The sequence below is a fragment of the Peromyscus maniculatus genome, chromosome 5 (assembly GCF_049852395.1).
Source record: "Peromyscus maniculatus bairdii isolate BWxNUB_F1_BW_parent chromosome 5, HU_Pman_BW_mat_3.1, whole genome shotgun sequence".
Classification (NCBI taxonomy): domain Eukaryota; kingdom Metazoa; phylum Chordata; class Mammalia; order Rodentia; family Cricetidae; genus Peromyscus; species Peromyscus maniculatus.
This window is the reverse complement of record NC_134856.1, coordinates 122,057,096-122,076,339: the sequence shown is the minus strand read 5'-3', so window position 1 is coordinate 122,076,339 and position 19,244 is coordinate 122,057,096. Positions and strand designations below refer to the sequence as shown.

At 44.3% G+C, this 19,244-nt stretch overlaps 1 protein-coding gene across 4 annotated transcripts in view; it reads left to right on the top strand.

Annotated features, from left to right (window-relative positions):
- The window catches only part of Elovl2 (ELOVL fatty acid elongase 2), a 45,172-nt gene extending 29,870 nt beyond the window's left edge, over positions 1 to 15,302 (top strand). For all 4 annotated transcript variants that reach the window (XM_076573221.1, XM_006972802.4, XM_076573220.1 and 1 more), the window contains exons 3-8: positions 1,661 to 1,848; positions 4,503 to 4,580; positions 6,564 to 6,735; positions 10,207 to 10,331; positions 10,760 to 10,894; positions 12,506 to 15,302. In XM_076573221.1, the coding sequence (XP_076429336.1) occupies positions 1,661 to 1,848; positions 4,503 to 4,580; positions 6,564 to 6,735; positions 10,207 to 10,331; positions 10,760 to 10,894; positions 12,506 to 12,631 (824 nt within the window). In that variant the 3' untranslated portion in view covers positions 12,632 to 15,302. The remainder of the gene's footprint in view (positions 1 to 1,660; positions 1,849 to 4,502; positions 4,581 to 6,563; positions 6,736 to 10,206; positions 10,332 to 10,759; positions 10,895 to 12,505) is intronic.
- The last annotated feature ends 3,942 nt before the right edge of the window (positions 15,303 to 19,244 follow it).

Sequence of the window (19,244 nt, the reverse complement as noted above, 5' to 3'; positions counted from 1 at the left end):
GCCATTCCAAGGCTTTGCCTCTTTGTCCTCAGTGCCCATACTCTCTGTTCTGGAGTGCCACCACCCTGTAACCTCTGGGTGCTGGGGGTAGGATGCAATGTGCCCTCTCTCCTCTGTCCTTCCCAATGGGAGGGTCTCCTCAAGGAAAATGGGTTGAGACACTGCTGTCATTGTATTCCTTTTCTCGGTTGTTTCTTCACCCATAAGATGTGTCGAGTTAGCGTGAATAGATACAGGAGCTGATACAAAGCATTCAGTGGTCAACTGAAGCCATTTGTCCCATGCAAGCTTTTCTAACTTAAATACATGTGTGGGCTGGTCTGAGCCTATGTGCTCTGTGTATATACAGGAACCTGCAGACATCAGAAGAGGCATCAGATCCCCGGGACCTGGAGTCCCCAGTGGTTATGAGTAGCCATGTGGGTACTAGGCCCTGAACCCTGAGAACTGTGTGAGAACAAGTGCTCCTCAACTCCGAGCCATCCCTCCAGCCCTTAAATATTAGGGTTTTTGTTGTTGTTCTTGTTTTTGAGACAACGTCTCATTATGTAGACCAGGCTGGTTTGGAACTCAGATCTGTCTGCCCCTACCTGCCAGGTGCTGAGATTAAAGATGTATACCACCACTCCCAGCCCATGAAAGCTTTTGAGTTTATTTTTATTACTTTTAATTGTGCATATATGAATACGTACACTTGAGTGCAGGTACCCGTGCGTGCGTGCGTGCGTGCGTGCGTGCGTGCGTGCGTGCGTGTGTGTGTGTGTGTGTGTGTGTAGTACCCTTATCTGAGGTCTGAGGTTTTGTCCCACAATCTACTATAGTCCAAAAAATTTTAATGGCAAGTTCCAGAAGTAACAATTTCTATGTTTAAAATTACATACTGTTTTGAGTAGAATGATGGACTCGCTGTCCTGTTTGGAACTCGAATTATCCTTTTGTCCGGTGTATCCATGCTCTGTATCCTACCCACCCTCAGTTATTCACCAGCCTTTGCTTGTCAAGGCTATACAGCAGCCACAGGGCTTGTATGGAGGGAGCACCTGCTTTACTTAGTGTTGGCCTCAGGTGCAGGAGCAACGGTGCTGGCGATTTGGTTACTGCTCAGAAAACCATAAAGTGCCTCCTTCAAGTGAAAAGGTAAAAGTTCCCAACTGAATAAGAAAAATTCCACTGCTCATGTTGCTGAGGTCTAGAGAAAGAACTAGGATGTCTGTGGCTTTGTTCAGGGAAAAGCAGCTTGAGCTGGTTATGTGAGTGCATCTCAGACAGCAAGTGCTCAGTGAGGACAGGAAAAGGGTTCGCTGGGCACCTGGGGACCTCCCACCTCGGATAAGGGCGCCCACCCACTGCAGACTGAGTGTGTGAGGCAGTGTTGCTGACTGCAGGGAGCACTCTGCAGACTGAGTGTGTGAGGCAGTGTTGCTGACTGCAGGGAGCACTCTGCAGACTGAGTGTGTGAGGCAGTGTTGCTGACTGCAGGGAGCACTCTGCAGACTGTGTGAGGCAGTGTTGCTAACTGCAGGGAGCACTCTGCAGACTGAGTGTGTGAGGCAGTGTTGCTGACTGCAGGGAGCACTCTGCAGACTGAGTGTGTGAGGCAGTGTTGCTGACTGCAGGGAGCACTGCACCTCAGGCTCCTCACCCTATGCTCTCTTTCCAGACTCTCGAGTGCGAGGGTGGTTCCTGTTGGACTCTTACCTGCCTACCTTCGTTCTCACCATCACATACCTGCTCTCGATATGGCTGGGTAACAAATACATGAAGAACAGGCCGGCTCTTTCTCTCAGGGGAATCCTCACCTTGTATAACCTGGGAATCACACTTCTTTCTGCGTATATGCTGGTGGAGGTAAGTGTGTGCGACTCTGAGTGTTTGAGTTTGAGGACTGGTCAGATGTGGCCTTCCAGAACTGTGAAAGGTCTCAGTTACCATGTACCACTCTGTAAGAACCCAGAAAGCTGCTCTTGCTGGTACCCTTCCTTCCCAAAGTGTCGGAAGCCCTTGTTTCTGACTTGAATTTAGGCCTGTTTCTGGAGTCCTTAACCCAATTAGAATTAGAATCATGATTAAGACCGTGTCGTATAATTTCTTCTGTACCTTATGATCCTGATTTAAATGCACTAAATGTTTCCATGTAGCTAGGGTACAGAGATGCAGATGTCTGGACTGTCCTGGCAAGCCCGAGTTGACACTAGTTGGCTCTAGCTGCCTACCAGGCCTTCAACTCCACCCTTAAAAGCACCTAACCGCAGAAATAAGTAATGGTTGCTTTGCCTAATACAACCAAGAGTTTCTGCCATATAATACAAGGAGAAGTCTAAAAGTATTCAACTTGCTCTAGCAAAACTAAAGAGGAGTAAGAGGGGCAAAACCAATCAAATTAGGATAAAACCATCCATAAAGGTTATAAATGGCTAGTAATGATGCAAGCAGGACTTTTCTATTCTATAGAAAGAATAGAAGAGAAATACACCAACTACATCAGAACTGATCTAAAATTTAAAAAGACAGAAATCCATATCTTAAAATGCTGGTTTTCACTCTGACTTTATTTTGTGCATTAGCTAATATGCACCATTTTAATAATGGCCATTAGCTGTTGCCATAGTGACCAAAATGAAGCACTGGTGGGTGGCATTTTGGGTGAGGAAAGCCATATAAAGTTTCAGCATCACATCACAGGCAACCACTAAGTTTTCTGACACTAAAAAGAGTTTTAGGTTCTTGGCTAAGGTGTAGTTAGCATGATAGGTGTGAGCTGGACAGGTAAAGCATGGTTTAGTTTTTTTCTTGAGACAGGCTTTCTCTATGTAGCTCTGGCTATCCTGGAACTCACTATGTAGACCAGTTTGACCTTGAACTCACAGAGATTAAAGGTGTGTTTCACCGTGCCCAGTTAGACTTAGTTTCTTTACATGATTGCAAGGAAAGAGACCTTCCTTGATCAGGAGCAAGCCTGGAAGCAGTGTCCCAGGAGACGGAGCACACAGCTTCCCAGGCTGCAGCTGCCAGGAGCCTGGGCTAGGTGGTAAGGTTGGGCTGAAGTGACTCTAAGTGAACTTTAGAGTTAGTTCCTCCATCCACAGCAGCTCCATGTTAATCCTATTGACAACCTTGTTTATTTCCTTCAGTACAAAGGTTAGATGGCTTTGGTACTCAACCCAGTTAGAGGATTATGAGTAGCCCAGGAGGCCGCTTAATTCTGCTACACAGTTACTAAGTGGTTAGATAGATACCAGGGGATTGGTGACTGCCTGGAAAATCTGGATAACACAGGACATGCCCTGGGCAAACAGAATATGCCCTGTTCGCTAAGGGGTTACCCTGCAGCTGCACTGTTACTATAGAAACCCTAGACTTCAACTACAGCTTCCATCCTGCAAATAGTTTAAATAATATTTGTGTGCCACATAGCTTCCTGAGTCTGAAAACTGACCAGCACACACACAAACGTGCTTATCCTTACATCCTGTAAGGCATCCCGGTCTTAGCCTGCCCCAAGTGGGCAGTTCCGGACAGGAACATAAAGCCCAGGAGGCTGCTGGGAACCTGATTCAAAATGGAGTGCACTGGGAAATCCCAAGGGATTCTGCTTTCGTTGGACTCATTCGTCCTCAGAACCTTAGTTATAATTACATTACCTGAAGGTGGTTACGTTAGAAGAGAAATACACCAACTACATCAGAACTGTGAAGAAGAGACCAAGGATCCAAACAGTAGTTACTTAGTCATCAATATTGTTAAGGCAGAGGAAAATTATAGCCCTTTGCCTAGAAAACCCTATATTCTAGAATTTCTAATTGTTGCAGGGAGAGAGGTGCTTTTGTAGAAATTCAATGAAGAATTTAATAGATTTGTTTTCTCGTGTTATAGAAAGAATAGAAGAGAGTGGGTTAGGAACCCTGAGTTCTAGTGATGTCCCCACCACTCCTTAGCTGTGCAGCCCTGAGCACATCACTCACTCATCAGGTATTACTGAGTACTCACTGCCTCCTGGGAATGGGTCAAGGATGGCTAGATGATGGGTTTTTTAAATGGCAGCTTTTTATTAGAGAATAATGGGGAAGGTAGGTATCAATCACGTCATTTATTTGATTATCAAGTAGTACAGTGAAGAAAATGTTTTAAGAACTTTCTGACCCCTTTTAATATCTGTAAAACAATAATGTACATTTCATCAATGTATTAAATTGAAGATATTTTAGCAGTTTGCTCCCATGTGTTTATACTTGTATGTTGTAAGACAGATAAATAGATAATTTGTACTAAAGTTATAGATGCCCTTACATCTGGGGGATCTGAACGGTTAGAAGTGTGTGAGGGGACAGAAGCCCTGGCTTCTGTGCAGCAGCAGGAGGTAGCCAGCCCCTCGCTGGTGTGTGAGGGCAAATGGCTCGGATTCTGGGCGCTTCTGCCCTCCCTGGGAGTGCAAGCTGGTTGGAAGTGTTCAGTGCCCTCACGTGCTTGTGTTGATTTCTTTCCCTTCCTCCGTGCTCTGGCAGCTCATCCTCTCCAGCTGGGAAGGAGGCTACAACCTGCAGTGTCAGAATCTGGACAGTGCGGGAGAAGGAGATATCCGGGTGAGCCCTGAGAAGTACTGCCATAGAAAAAGAGCAGAGTCTTCTCCTGTACAGTGAGAATCTGGGACTACATGAGGAGCTTCTGGGTCTGACGGAAAGACAGTGACAGACATGTCTTAGAAATGCTGGGTGGCGGGCTTACTGAACCACACACATCCATGAATGGAAGCTTCTACCAGGTGCAGTGAGCCTGGCCTCGGGACCATCTGCTGCTTCAGGACACATTTAAGTGCAAACCAGCCACTTGCAGGCTGTGTTGATCAGGAACACCTTTTGTGTGACACAGCGTGTGTATTGACATCTGTATTTTTAGAGGGAAACTATGGCAGGAGAAACAATTAGCTTAGCTGGTTAGAAGAGCCTCTTCTGCAGAAGTAGGCGAGTTGGGATAGGGTGGCAGCCACACTGCTCTCAGCACGCACCTTGTTTGATTTTTGAAATCATCCTTTTACATAAATTGTAAACAAAATTAAGCTTTAAAAGGAAACAAGGCAAGTTTCCTCCCCAAAACATCAGAAGCAAAGTAAGGTAAATGAATTCACATGCACAGGAAGGTACCCACCAGAAATCACAACAAATAGAGGACAGCCATGGTGGGCAGATAGCTACAGTGGGCAGCATCTTAATTCAGAATCCTTTGTTGCTATTACTTAGCAATAAAAATGCATTGCTGCTTTTAGACAGCCACGGACATGGGAGATAAAGTATATAATAAACTAACATCTTTAGTAACTAGTACTTGAAAGAGGTATGCTTTTAAAAGTAGTGAAAATTAAACCCAGTAGTCATAGATGCAAATTGGAAATGTCATATTAACCTCATGAAAGAGGCTGTATTTTATACCTTTTATCTGCAGAAAAGGCCCCTTTAGTCTATGACAGCCCAAGGTACTGAGCTAGACTTTACAGAGTGGCTGTCTATCAGAAAGGATGCGGATTCTTAGAGCATGGCCAGTTCCAGGTTTGGGCCAGGGAATGTATTTCAGATGACTCTGTGACCCTTAGCAAAGGAGCTATGCATGACTACTGGGGTCATGCGTGGGTACGGGAACCACCTTGACAACTCCCTCTCATTGGCTGTCCAGGACAATCCAAGCATCAGAAAGAGCACTGCCTGCAATGGGCTGGAGCACACTTGAGAGATGAAAGAGAGCACAGCTCTAAAAGAAAATGAGTCTCACTGTTCCCTTTTAAAGGTTGCTACACCAAGCCATTGCAGAAAAAAATTAAGGCAAATAACTGAACATTCATCATGTCTTTATATGCGAATTTCCAAATACAAGAGGAGGGGAAATTCCCTATAGCAGAAAATGTGTGAGTCACGGTAGAATCAGAGCATCACTTTGCATCTCCAAGCAGCACGATGCATCCCTTTGTAAAACTGTCCATCACCTGAACAAGAGAGCACCCACTTATGGTGATGTGAAACACACTGGTGGATCCACATCACGCGCACTTTTAGACCTCTGACTAGAGAGGTATAGTTAAGGCAGTCTGGGACTGTAATGGTTCTGAGAAAAAGGAGGTAGCTCAGGAAAGTTGCCGAGAGAAGGCGGCTACCGAGATGAGGATTAGGGAAGGATGGCTAAAATGTGCCGGATCTGAGGTAGGAAAAGTGTTGGACGTGGGTGGGAGGGAGAGTCAGTGCCCACACAGGCTGAAGAGCCCACTTTAGGGTTCACAGAAGCCTTGCAGAATGGAAGATCTGCATTCCTTAGAAGTGGGAGATCCTGTCCTTAGGTGGGGAACCGTGGACAAGAGCCTGTGGGTGGCAGGGAGTAACTGGACTGGATGCATGTTTGGGAAAGATGGCCCCTCTTTCAATAGAGTAGACTCACGGAGTAAGAGGAACTGGGGGAAAGACAGCAGGTAAGCAGCACTCTGTAGTCTGAAGGAAGGTGGGGAGCAGAACGCTGTACGCAGGGCAGAGCTGGGGTACGCTGAGGTACACTGTCAACTTTTCTCCCTCTTGAACTTGCTGTAGGTAGCCAAGGTCTTGTGGTGGTACTACTTCTCCAAACTAGTGGAGTTCCTGGACACGATTTTCTTTGTTCTTCGAAAGAAGACCAGTCAGATCACCTTCCTTCATGTCTACCACCATGCCTCGATGTTTAACATCTGGTGGTGTGTTCTGAACTGGATACCTTGTGGTCAAAGTAAGTCCTTTTGGTAACTCTTGGTTCTGAGAAACGAGTCTCTCAAGAGCACCAGCACAGCTCTGAGTCCACCCAGTATGTGCTGACTAGGAGATATGGGAGCCCCTAAAGTAATGTTCTTGTCACCACAGGAAGCAACATTTGCAGGTGGCTGTTTGGTTTCTGGATTCTTATGTTGGCAAAATCTGAGCGAGACCTTAAATTTAAAAACTGATTTCTTTACCATGCACCAATTGTCGGATGGGCAGAGAGGCACAGGCCTCAGCCAGAGCACTTGACTCCATAGAGGGCGGTCCTTACCACTTCAGGCAGCATCTGCCACAGCCACCATTTCACTGTGACACACGTCACCATTTCAGCCCTTAGAGGTTCTTCACTTTACATTCTGGAAAACTAAGAGTTCTCTGCACCAAAAACTAGCTTTCACCTTTTTAAATAGATTTAAGCTAAGTGTGGTGGTTCACACCTGTGGTCCTAGTGCTTAGCAGGCTGGGGTAGGAGGAGCTTCAACACGGCAAGACCCTGTCTTAAAACACATGTCCATGCCTGCCTGTATACACGCACACATGTACACATGTAGCACAGTAAACTAGTGCGGTCACTCATATCACATACTTTGTGTGGAGCAACAGCTCCATGAGGTAGTGTTGACCCTGGCTTTACCTGGAGCACTGTGGTGTGAGGTAGTGTTGACCCTGGCTTTACCTGGAGCACTGTGGTGTGAGGTAGTGTTGAGCCTGGCTTTACCTGGAGCACTGTGGTGTGAGGTAGTGTTGACCCTGGCTTTACCTGGAGCACTGTGGTGTGAGGTAGTGTTGACCTGGCTTTACCTGGAGCACTGTGGTGTGAGGTAGTGTTGAGCCTGGCTTTACCTGGAGCACTGTGGTGTGAGGTAGTGTTGACCCTGGCTTTACCTGGAGCACTGTGGTGTGAGGTAGTGTTGACCCTGGCTTTACCTGGAGCACTGTGGTGTGAGGTAGTGTTGAGCCTGGCTTTACCTGGAGCACTGTGGTGTGAGGTAGTGTTGAGCCTGGCTTTACCTGGAGCACTGTGGTGTGAGGTAGTGTTGAGCCTGGCTTTACCTGGAGCACTGTGGTGTGAGGTAGTGTTGACCCTGGCTTTACCTGGAGCACTGTGGTGTGAGGTAGTGTTGACCCTGGCTTTACCTGGAGCACTGTGGTGTGAGGTAGTGTTGAGCCTGGCTTTACCTGGAGCACTGTGGTGTGAGGTAGTGTTGAGCCTGGCTTTACCTGGAGCACTGTGGTGTGAGGTAGTGTTGAGCCTGGCTTTACCTGGAGCACTGTGGTGTGAGGTAGTGTTGAGCCTGGCTTTACCTGGAGCACTGTGGTGTCTTGTTTTAGTCCTACTTTACTTTTTTTTTAGTTTTTAAAAATTTTATGTTGCCAGGTGGTGGTGGTGACGGCATACACTTTAATCTCAGCACTCAGGAGGCAGAGCCAAGTGGATCTTTAAGTTTGAGACCAGCCTGGTCTACAGAGTGAGATCCAGGACAGGCACCAGAACTACACAGAGAAGAAACCCTGTCTTGAAAAAACAAACAAAAAAAATTGTGTGTATTGGTGTTTTTCCATGGGTGTCAGGTACTCTGGAACTGGGGTTACAGACAGTTGTGAGCTGCCATTTGGGTGCTGGGAATTGAACCTGGGTCCTCTGGAAGAGCAGGCAGTACTCTTTACCACTGAGCCATCTCTTCAGCCCCCCTCCCTGCCACTTTACTGACTGTAAACAGTTGATGATGTCTTTCTCTATGATGACTTCACAACCCATAGGGAGTGGGGTAGGGTACTCACTTGTGACTGAACTAAAGAGAACAGAACTTTTATTTAAATCATCATGTCCCCATGACTTTGAAAATATTCTATGAAAAACTAGATGGGACAAAACAAGAAAAAGTGTTTTTAGAGAGCCGAGTATATGCTCACCGATGGAGCACTTGCTTAGTATATACAAGAATGCTCCATGCCAGTACCACAAAGAAGTTGAGTGATGGCCTTTAAAAAGTTTAGAATGGGTGTGGTGGCACACACCTTAGGAGTTGGGGTCTTGTGTCGGTGATGGAAAGTGCCAAGGATATGTGGGATGCAGATACCCCTTGACACACCGAAGAGTCAATTCCGGTAAACCCACCGTGAACGGAAACTACCCTGAGTGAAAACTGCGTGTGGTGCGCATAGCCCACTGAGCACCCCGTCATGGTCTCAGTGCAGGGTTCATATCAAACGGCCTCATCTCCTGGTTGCAGTACGGAATGAGCTGCAGTCATTTCCATCACCTGCCATCCAGAGAGCACTAGACCACTGTTACTAGAGGTCAGCAGTCAGGGCTCAAATTTCGGTTTCTACCAAATGTGTATAATTTGGATCCAATCATCAAGATGAAAGATCATGAATAGAGCCATCGTTGGTTGCCTGATATCCCTGGCTGTCAAGGTCCAAGTGAAACTTCCAATGCAAGGGATGGAAGTGCACAGAAGACAGATGGCCTTTACACTCAGATGACAGGCTCCCGGGGGGCCTATAGGCGCTAAGGAAGATTAGTGAAGGTCACAGGAGAGTTTTTTGAGGAGTTGGGTTTTTTTTTTCCAGTTTTGACAGTTTCATTATGCATTTAAAAATCACATTGCACTATTCAGAGATGGTCCTGTGAATATTTGTGTGCTGTATCTCCAAGATGATTACAAAAATTATAAGTACAGAGCTTCTCAGACATGAGAACCCAGATGGGCAAATCTCATCTTGGCCTGCTGAGTACTCCCATTGTTGGTTCCCCCCGCCCCCCAAGGAAACCCAAGTGTCATAGCACATACTGGCCAATATTTGCTGAAAACTTACTGTACGCATCACGCTGTTGGTTTTGTTTCCAGTTATCTAGGTTACTGATGTAGGGTGAGAAATGGGGACTAAGGAACTGCAACTAAGAAGTAGGCCGCGCTCTTTAGTTCAGACAATGCAGCACAAGCACAGTCTCTCAATCCCACCACAGCTTTCAGTGGTTTCAAAATGAGAAAAGAGCTTACACACAAACACATTCAAGACATAACAAACCACTAGGCAAGTACTCCTAGTACTAGGCAAGTACTAGGCTCTGTCACCAACATGGCTTAATCAAGGTTTAGGCAAAATAAAGTCAATTCTCCTGTAGTGGGACCAGACTCAGGTTCACCTTTCTCTGCCTCCCTGCTTAGCTGGTAAGAATAACCGCTGAAGAGACAGTGAGTCCTTTGCAGATACAGAGTAGCTGGCTTGGCTGGCTGAACGTCTCTCCTGGATTACACCTCTGTCTAGGAGGTTTTACTGAATCCTGGAATGACGGCAGCAGTTAGAGATCTCTCCATGAATGCTATTGCATGATTGTCTATACCTGTTAGCACTTTTCAGTCAGGATAGATAACGAGGAAGGACAAGTGCCTCCCTTTCTGGGAGTACTAACTCACATACTCCACTGTCCTAGGCTTCTTTGGACCAACCCTGAACAGTTTTATTCATATTCTCATGTACTCCTACTACGGACTCTCTGTGTTCCCGTCCATGCACAAGTACCTTTGGTGGAAGAAATACCTCACCCAGGCTCAGCTGGTATGTTGCTCTTCCTTTGCTTCTCCACGTGCCTCACAGACAGGGAAGGAACAGGCTTTTCGGGCTCTGTGACTAGGCTGCCTTTTATCTTAATGTGGCCTCGAGGAATCATACTTTGGCCACTATAACATCTTTGTGTTTGCAGTTAGTGGAAATTTTCTGGTTTGAAATATAAACATTTTTGAGTTAATGTAAAACTTAGATCATTTTTTAAATTAAAATAAACTTAACTACTTTTCCATCAGAAAATAGACAAATTTATATACTTACATAATTTCAAATAAAGTCTCTGGGCAGGGTAGTGGACTATTGGGGTCTTTTCCTTGATTTGCTTCTGCAGAATATAGCAATGGACAGTAGCCGTGTGTAGACCAATGGGGCCTCCCTCCCACGGGACCTGTACTCAGCTGCAGCCCTCTCTCTTGCAGGTGCAGTTTGTGCTGACCATCACGCACACCCTCAGTGCCGTGGTGAAGCCCTGTGGCTTCCCCTTCGGCTGTCTCATCTTCCAGTCTTCCTATATGATGACCCTGGTTATCCTGTTCCTAAACTTCTATGTCCAGGTAAGGAAGGTGTAAATGCTCAGGCCTGAGCGACAAGCTGCCCCAATGTACGGTGTCTCTAAGATAATGGGACGCCAAGGAGGAAGTGAAGGGTACCCTCCTAACCCTTCTCCCCACATCCTCCTCCAAGAACAGCCCGCTAACAGTCCAGTTGGCCTTTGCTGAGAGCTCGTTCTGAAAGACTAAGTTACATTATATCTGCACCTGTGTTTGCCCCCACCGCCACCCAGATCTGATGTCGGAAAGCCCAACAGGTGTAGTAACACAGAGCCAGGAAGCTTGAGTGGAGAACAACTTGACAATAGTGTTTCATGTTTAATAATGAATTCAGTGAGCCTCTGTCAGCTGCTCTGAGATATGGAGGCAGTGTTCATTTGGGGAAATTCCTTCAAGGCAAAACCAGCATGGACGGACAGGGGGGCATGCTGGCTCTCACTCTTTGTCAAGTGACATTTTCTTTTCAATTAACAATTGAGATGAGAGCATCCTGCACAGTGACTTTGTCCTAAGAACCCACACAGGCTGGGGCAGCAGAGGCTCAGGTGGCTGTGAATTTTAAGTGGTGGGGCTGAGGAAGTGGAAAGGCTGCTTCAAACCCAAAAGAAAACCCATAATTTGTGTTCAAACAGTCCTTTTGAAATTCTAGTCAACTGTGTTTTCGTCTCCAGACAATTGCTCTCATTTTTTAGTTTTTGTTCCATAGTGGACCTTTGACAGCTTTTCAGAGTGTGTGTTTTTGAACTGGACTGGCTGACCTTTGCCCTTCTAACAGATCAGTCTCCTATGAGGATGTCTAAAGAAAGATGCATTGGTGGAACCGAACAGATCCTCAAGGGAATAGCATAGACTCACCATACCCGGCAGTGGTAGGCAATGGCTACCAAAACTATCTCTACACACTGCTTCAGACTTGATACCATTCCAGTTTTGACCCTTGTTAATGCCATCATTGCTTTTTAAAAATGTAAAAATGCTGTTATCCTAGCACTGAAGAGGTAGACACAGAAGATCAACAGTTCAAGGTGATCATGGGTAGCAAGTTGGAGACCAGCCTGGGTGGAATGAGACCTTGTCTCAAAAAATAGATAAATAAATAAAAATGAGGTGACAGATCAGGTATTTCATCAGAATGAGAGAGCAGGACATAGAAGGCCCGAGTGGAGTTCTGTGGCAGATGACATAATTAATATGCATGAGACTCTGCTTTCCATCTTCAGCACTAAAGAGAACGTTTAAAATCCTTCCAGAATCAGGTAATGTTGTAATTACAATCTCAGAATAAAAAAGTAAAATAACAGCTCCTTTTATTTTGAATTTTAAAGGAAGTTATATTTTTCCCAAGTGAATTACTAATATAAGCTGCTTTGCATGCTAAGCAAATTATGATGTAACACAGATAAAGTGAAATAACCTGTGCTGACATTCCTGTATTTGCCTTGGTTTTTACCTGAGCTTTACAGCAAGAGGCTTCAAAACAAACTCACTCTTATTAGGAGGTCCAGTGCCAAGGAAGATTGTGGAGTGCTTTAAATGCATGCTGTGTCAGAGGGTTAGAGACAGTGACTTATTAACCCGTCTCCTCCGCTTTTGCTCCTGTCTACTCTCTGACAGACATACCGAAAAAAGCCAGCGAAGAAAGAGATGCCAGAGCTGCCCGCAGGGAAAGAGGTGAAGAATGGTTTGCCCAAGGCCCACTTGGCCGCAGCTAACGGCGTAACAAACAAGAAGGTGCAATGAACGGAGTGATGGGAAGCATCACAAGTGCAGCAGCCCAACAGATGAGCTTGTTTTAGAGCCAAGACTGAATTGAAAGTTGTCTGTTTTAGCATAAACTAATTCCTTTTGAGTTTGTAAATCATTTGTACCCAGAATGTATTATAATGTATTGCTATTAGGTTACTCTATTAACTGAAGCGATGCCGACCTCTACAAACCTCAGAACAGGTGCAGCGCCCCCTCTCCTGAACTCTTCGTAATGCCTTATTCACGCAGAAAACCGGGAGACACGGGCTTTGTTTTTCATGGCAAGTCTTCAGAGTTAATTTTCTTTAGATTAAATGTGTAAAATAAAATGTTAATTATATTGTAAATGTCAGGGTCTGCTCTAGTCCATGTCAAGCAATAACTGTCAGTGCATAAATCGATGATTAGTCTACTTGCTCCTTAAGGTATCCACCCTAGGAAGCGTTTAAATGGGATCCTTAACAAAAGACAGAATCTAGCATCACCTCTCCCTCTCTCAAGCCAGGGAGGCAGCTACATTTTTAACCACTCTGATTCTAAATTTAGTGACGTAGCAATGAGATTCATTTTTCTTCAACACAGTTTGAAGATTAGTCATTCTATGAACGAACAGCTTCGTGAGCTAGGTACGGTGGCATATACCTGTGATCCCAAGTGTTTGGGTATCGAGACAGCCTGGGCGTCATGGGCACAAGAAGACCTTGTCTCAACCAGAAAACAATTCTTTTGCCAAATCATCATAACTCAGGGGCTTTGGGCAGGAGCTGTCTCTCCGTTTCAATTAGCTTCCTTACTCATACATTCCCGTCTACCTCCCTTGCTGATCTGGATTCAGAGAGTCATATTCTCCATATCAAAAGCTGGGTCTACACATAGCTGCCATGTCTTTTCTGAACAAAGGCTGGAGTCCAGTTGCAGTTCTCCTTGGCACAGAAATGTGACAGGAATACTTGTAAATCATAATCAACAGAGCCAGGGGCAAAGCGGACATCCCATTTTTCAGCTGTTGCTTCTGAGCCTATTCATGAATATTCGCCCAAGTAGTTGCTACCAGTCTTCCTAAGTTCACGTTTCAGAAAACAGAAAAGGATGTGGTCATTTGGAAAGATCCCGTGGGCTGGGAATAAGCCACAGTAAGAGTGCATCTGGCCTTAGCAGCACATGCGTTCTCTGCACAGAGGCAGACTGAGGCCCTGGCCACTTCCTTCCCCCCATTGATGCACCACCACTGTTAAACTGTACCAAGCATGAGACAGGACGTTTCCCAAAACTCACACAAAACATGACTTAGTAACTTGGACTACGTTTCCTCCATTTTAGCGCTATGTGCCTGGGTCGTGGCTCTGGCCTCCAGCACATGGCAGGCTTTTTTTATGTGCCAACAGAGGTGCTGCCCACCCATCTTCCCTCTCTGGGCAAGCTCCCATTTTACTTTTCCCTGTTAAAAATTGTACTGACTTTTTCAACTGAGTATTCCGCCCTTCTCGGTGGTATATTTGGACAAACACTGCAGTCCTTGTGTCCTGTGCCATCCCACACTGTCACTCCTGTTGGACAAGCTCCTCCTGTCTGCTCACCACCTACTCTTCAATGTGTTTGCTAAATGATTTTCTCAAACTGATCTGCTCCCAGGTGCTTCTCCGCCATCTCCAGTGACTCAGACTCGAGCTAGAATGTTATTCTTTCCCAAGCATTGGTTTTAAGGGCTAGCTCTGAGAATGTTATTGTTCTTCTGTGACAAGAGACAAGTTAGCCAAAGGAGCAAACTCCTTGGTGAGGTTGGAGTTCAGTTTTAGTTCTCAGACATGACCTGAAATCTGTCACTGAAGTGAATTCTGGGTAAAAATGAGACAGACCAGGCATCACTGGTCCTTGACCCACGTTACTCTTACTTTGTCAGTGAGGCATCATGCCTGTAGTTGGGATGTTTGCATGACCTCACATCTGTAGAGCACAGAGGACATCATCTTTGTATAGCAGTTCAGTAATGGCAGCTCAAAGTACCAGCCAGGTTAACCCTCCCAGAGCAAGCTCAGTACACCACCAAGCCTTAACCCACTCAAGGGCCAAGACGACACACAGAGCTATGAAACCTGAGCTGAAAAATGGGATCTGGCAAACATTTTAACCCATTTATTCTTAGTGTGAATTTTCTAAAATAGATGTAAAACAAAAAATGTCTATCTCTATAATCTGATAAAACAATTTTCCAAGTAAATTCCCTTTTATTCATGAGAACAGAAATACTTGGGTACTATAAAACCTTAATTTCCCCAGCTTTTAAAATAAAATGGAATATTTGCTGAATGTAATTAAGCATAGAAAATGTCAACCCGTCAGAATTATATTTATACATATTGGTGGATAAGTTCCTGTCTTCCCACATCAGAGAATTATTATTTTTTTACCGAATGGGCAGAATAGCATTTTGTATGTTAGAGACCACTCTACTCTAGTCCTTCCCAACATTCCTGTCATTTAAGAGCGTTAGTAGAGGTCCCCTCTTTGGAAGTGGAGGGTTGTACTTATTGTTTTCCTTTGACAGTACTGCATCTAAAGAGCACAGTATCATGACTGGGGTGAAAGGGAGGCAGAAGCCATTTTTCTTTTAGATAAAAAGCATTCTGTGTGATTGTTGTATAATAAATTGATTTTTATGCTAAAACGCGTTGCACTTTTTCTTATTTGGCTCAAAGAAACTAAAATGTGGGCCTATGTGGTATGCCAAGTGGTCTGTTATTTGGGGATTATTTTTACCAATGTGATATTTCAGTGATTAATCTTAGATTCTTAATTCATATCAACAAGCAGTGGGACACTATGTGACATTATTAATGCAGCATTTATATACCAAGTCAAACTAGCTAAGATGTTCATCACTCACAAGGAAAACTGAATACCGATCAATCAGAATCTGTTAGAAACTACTAACTATTTAGTATATCAGTATACTCTGCTGTATGTGTACTATATATACTACACCATCCAATGGGGGCACAAATGACATTAGTTACAAATACCCTGGGTACCTTTACAGTGTCTTCCTAGGTGGAAGAAGTGGCCACTTCACCTCAGGAGCTGAAGCAGGGTCACCATCTACCATTTGTCACACAGAGGCTACAGTCTCCAACATGATGGCGATCACAATGCACCAGCATGAAGGTAGCCTCAATAGACATGTTCAAAGTCTGACCAAAGTCACCTACATCCCAAGCTAGAAATGGGTGGGGCAGGAGAGTTAGGAAGATGGGGTGAGGGGGTGGGGACGAGGGCAGAAGGGACTTGGAGTGGATGAAGGCTAGAGTTTAGGGGAGGGTGATCATTTTAAAGGGCCTCCTTTCATGTCATTATTTTAAGATGTGGGTGGGATCATCTCAATAAACATAAAAGGCTAGGCAGGATGCAATCCCAGCACAGAGGAAGCTAAGGCAGGAGGATTGCTCTGAGTTAAAGCCACTCTAGGGTTTAATATGCTGGTTCCTAGAAATTTTTGGCTATGGAGTAAGACTTTGTCTCAAAAAAAAAATAGACCCAATGTTTCTATGAGAAATTAGCTATTGCAAATTAAAAGAACTATAATGCATACCAATGTCTCCTTGGTGCTTCATTTAAAGGAAAGTTCAGCACATGGTTTGGTGGTTGCAGGCCTTCTTCCAAGTCAAATGACCTTCGCATATCTCAGCTCCTTTCTGACACATGCAAGGAAACATTCTCTCCTAAAGACTACAGTCATCTAACTCTTCCTTGCCATCCAGTAAATGTGACATGGTTATGGGGTGGGGCTGTATACGTCATTTTCAACAAAGTACAAATGCTTTAAGGTTTCACAACCTCCTACAACCATGTCTTGAGCTGAGAACCCACTACTCAAACACATTAACCTATGGGAGACATTGTATATCCGAGTCATACCAAAGCCTTGATTTTTTTCAACCCAGTTGTGGTAATATATTGTGTACCTTAATAAACTGCCTGAAGATCAGAGAACAGAACAAGCCACTAAATTAAACATAGCGGCCAGGCAGTGGTAGCACACATCTTTAATCTTAGCACTGGGAGACAGAGATCCATCTGGATCTTTGTGAGTTCAAAGCCACCCTGGACTACATGAGATTAACTCAGTCTAGAAGAGAAAGAGAGCCAGGCAGTGATGGCACACACCTTTAATCCCAATACTTGGGAGTCACACACCTTTAATCTCAGCACTTGAGAGCTCATGCCTTTGCTTGGGAAGCCACACGCCTTTAATCCCAGGAAGTAATGGCTGGCAGAGAAAGGTATATGAGGCATGAGGAGAAAAGAACTAGAGGCTTTTTCACCTGAAGCCCTTTTGGCTGGAGCTCTTTCAGGCTGAGGAGTTGGTCAGGTAAGAGGTGGTGGCTGTGGCTTACTCTGCTTCCTTGGTCTTTCAGCTTTCGCCTCAATATCAGGCTCTGGGTTTTTATTATTATTATTATTATTATTATTATTATTATTATTATTATTATTATTGAAAGACAATTTTAGAATTTGTGTTACACCCAGGTTAGACTTAGATTAATGGATTAACTCTGAAATTTCATATTCAGTAAAATATTTTCTCAAATCTATGCTGTATAGTGCTGTGTGGTGTACTAGAGCTACAGAATGATCCAGATGAATATGTGCCCTTAGAGTCATAGTCTAGGAGAGACCATTTAGTTCTAAAACTTAGAAATGGTTTACACCAAGACAACATTCCAGAAGGAATTAATGCTGAACTTGGTTTTAGTAGTTGAGGAATTCAAACAAACAAGGAAGGAATTTTATATCACAAGATTCCTGGGGACTCCATCTATGTAGCTATGGGGTTGTAACCACCCATGGCAGGGTGCAACTTTTCAGTGATACAGCTTATGTTGGGGTCACCCATTCACTTGCCCATTGTACCAAGGAGACTCCATGCCTGAGAAAGTTAAGCCCCACCTGTCACCCAGGTAAGGGCTGCACATCTGTATGTCTCCAGTCCTGCCTGCCCAAGAAGCTCCCTACACCATGAGTCAACCCAACGAGGTGTGTCCAAGAGGCTGCAGCCTCAAAGCACTATGATAAACACAGTGTATCCAGAGAGCTTAAGTCTCAGCCATTGCCCCAGTGCTGTTAGTGTATCTTCAGGACTTGATTCCCTACCACATACCATTGCCTGGAAGAGCACAGCCCTGTCAGTCACCCTGTGAGGCTAATGTGTCCAAAACATATCATTTCCACCCATCACCAGGAAGAACAGAGTACCCAGGAGGTTCTAGTCCCACCCATCGCTCAGGTGAGTTCAGTGGGCCCACAAGTTCCACTGCCTCTTCCTACTATCTCTCCAGGGATAACAATAACCTAGTATATTGCCAACAGTTTAAATATTTGCTCTGAAAGAATAAAAATCAGTCAAAATAATAAAACATAATAAATTCAACAAATGACCCAGCTCCCTTCACAAAAATACAAAAATAAAAAAAAAATATCAAGGAAATCCAGCTCCTTCCAAAATTAATCCTATAGTAATGGCCTCCAATGCTAATGAGTTAGATGGAATCCCAGAAAAAGAACTTAAAATAAGGATTATAAATATATTCAAATAATACAAAGAAAAAAAAACTCTTAAAAGTACCCCAAGAAAACATGACACTGAATGAAATAGGAAGGCTAGTATATGATAGGAAAGAGGAACTCAAAAAAAAAAAAAAAAAAAAAGCTGGGAACCAAATGGAAATAGTGAAAACAAGTCAAATAAAAATTGTGTATAAAGCTTCACCAATAAGATAGATCAAGAGGAGGATAAAACAGATGGACTTGAAGACAAGGTGGGGATTTGGGACATTCCAATAAAGACAGAGATTAATTGGTCAAGAGGCATGGACAGAACTTGTACGCCACACAGGATACTCTTCAATAACCACATCATGGGCATAAAAGAAAGTGAATTCCCTTCTAAAGGAACAGCAAGCATTTTAAATTGAAGCCACAGCAGAAATTTCCTTAAATTAGGCAAACAAAACAACAACAAAAACCACCTGTGTAGACACTGGAGGTATTTAGAACAGAGACAGACAAGACCAGGAAAGGGCTTCCCTCTTCATGTCATAATTAACTCGCTTAAATACTGAGAAAGAGAGTAGAGTAATCAAGGGAAGCAGCAGTTCACATGACAGAGGCAGGCCTGTCAGAGTGACCACAGACTCTCAACAGAAGCTAGGAAAGCTGCAGTGGTCTGCAAGGCTTGGGATGATGCAGGAACGGGGAGGCTCTCGGGATGATGCAGAAGCTGAGAGGCTCACGGAACGATGCTTTTCAAGTTTTGAAAGACAACAACTGCCAGTACAGACTACTATACCCAGCAAAGCTATCAGTCATAATTGAAGGAGAAAGACTTTCCATAAAAAAAGTAGGCTGAAGGAATTTAGGACCACTAAGCCAGCTGTATACTGAAGATACTTGAAGGAACTTTTTACTGAGGAGAGACACAAACACATCCATGGGGTCTCAGAGAAGAATGAACCACTCTTGAATAACAGTTAAGCAAAAGAGGAATAGAAAACACCAAATAATACAAAGTCAAGAAGATGATAGGAAATTATATGTATACACTGAACGTGAT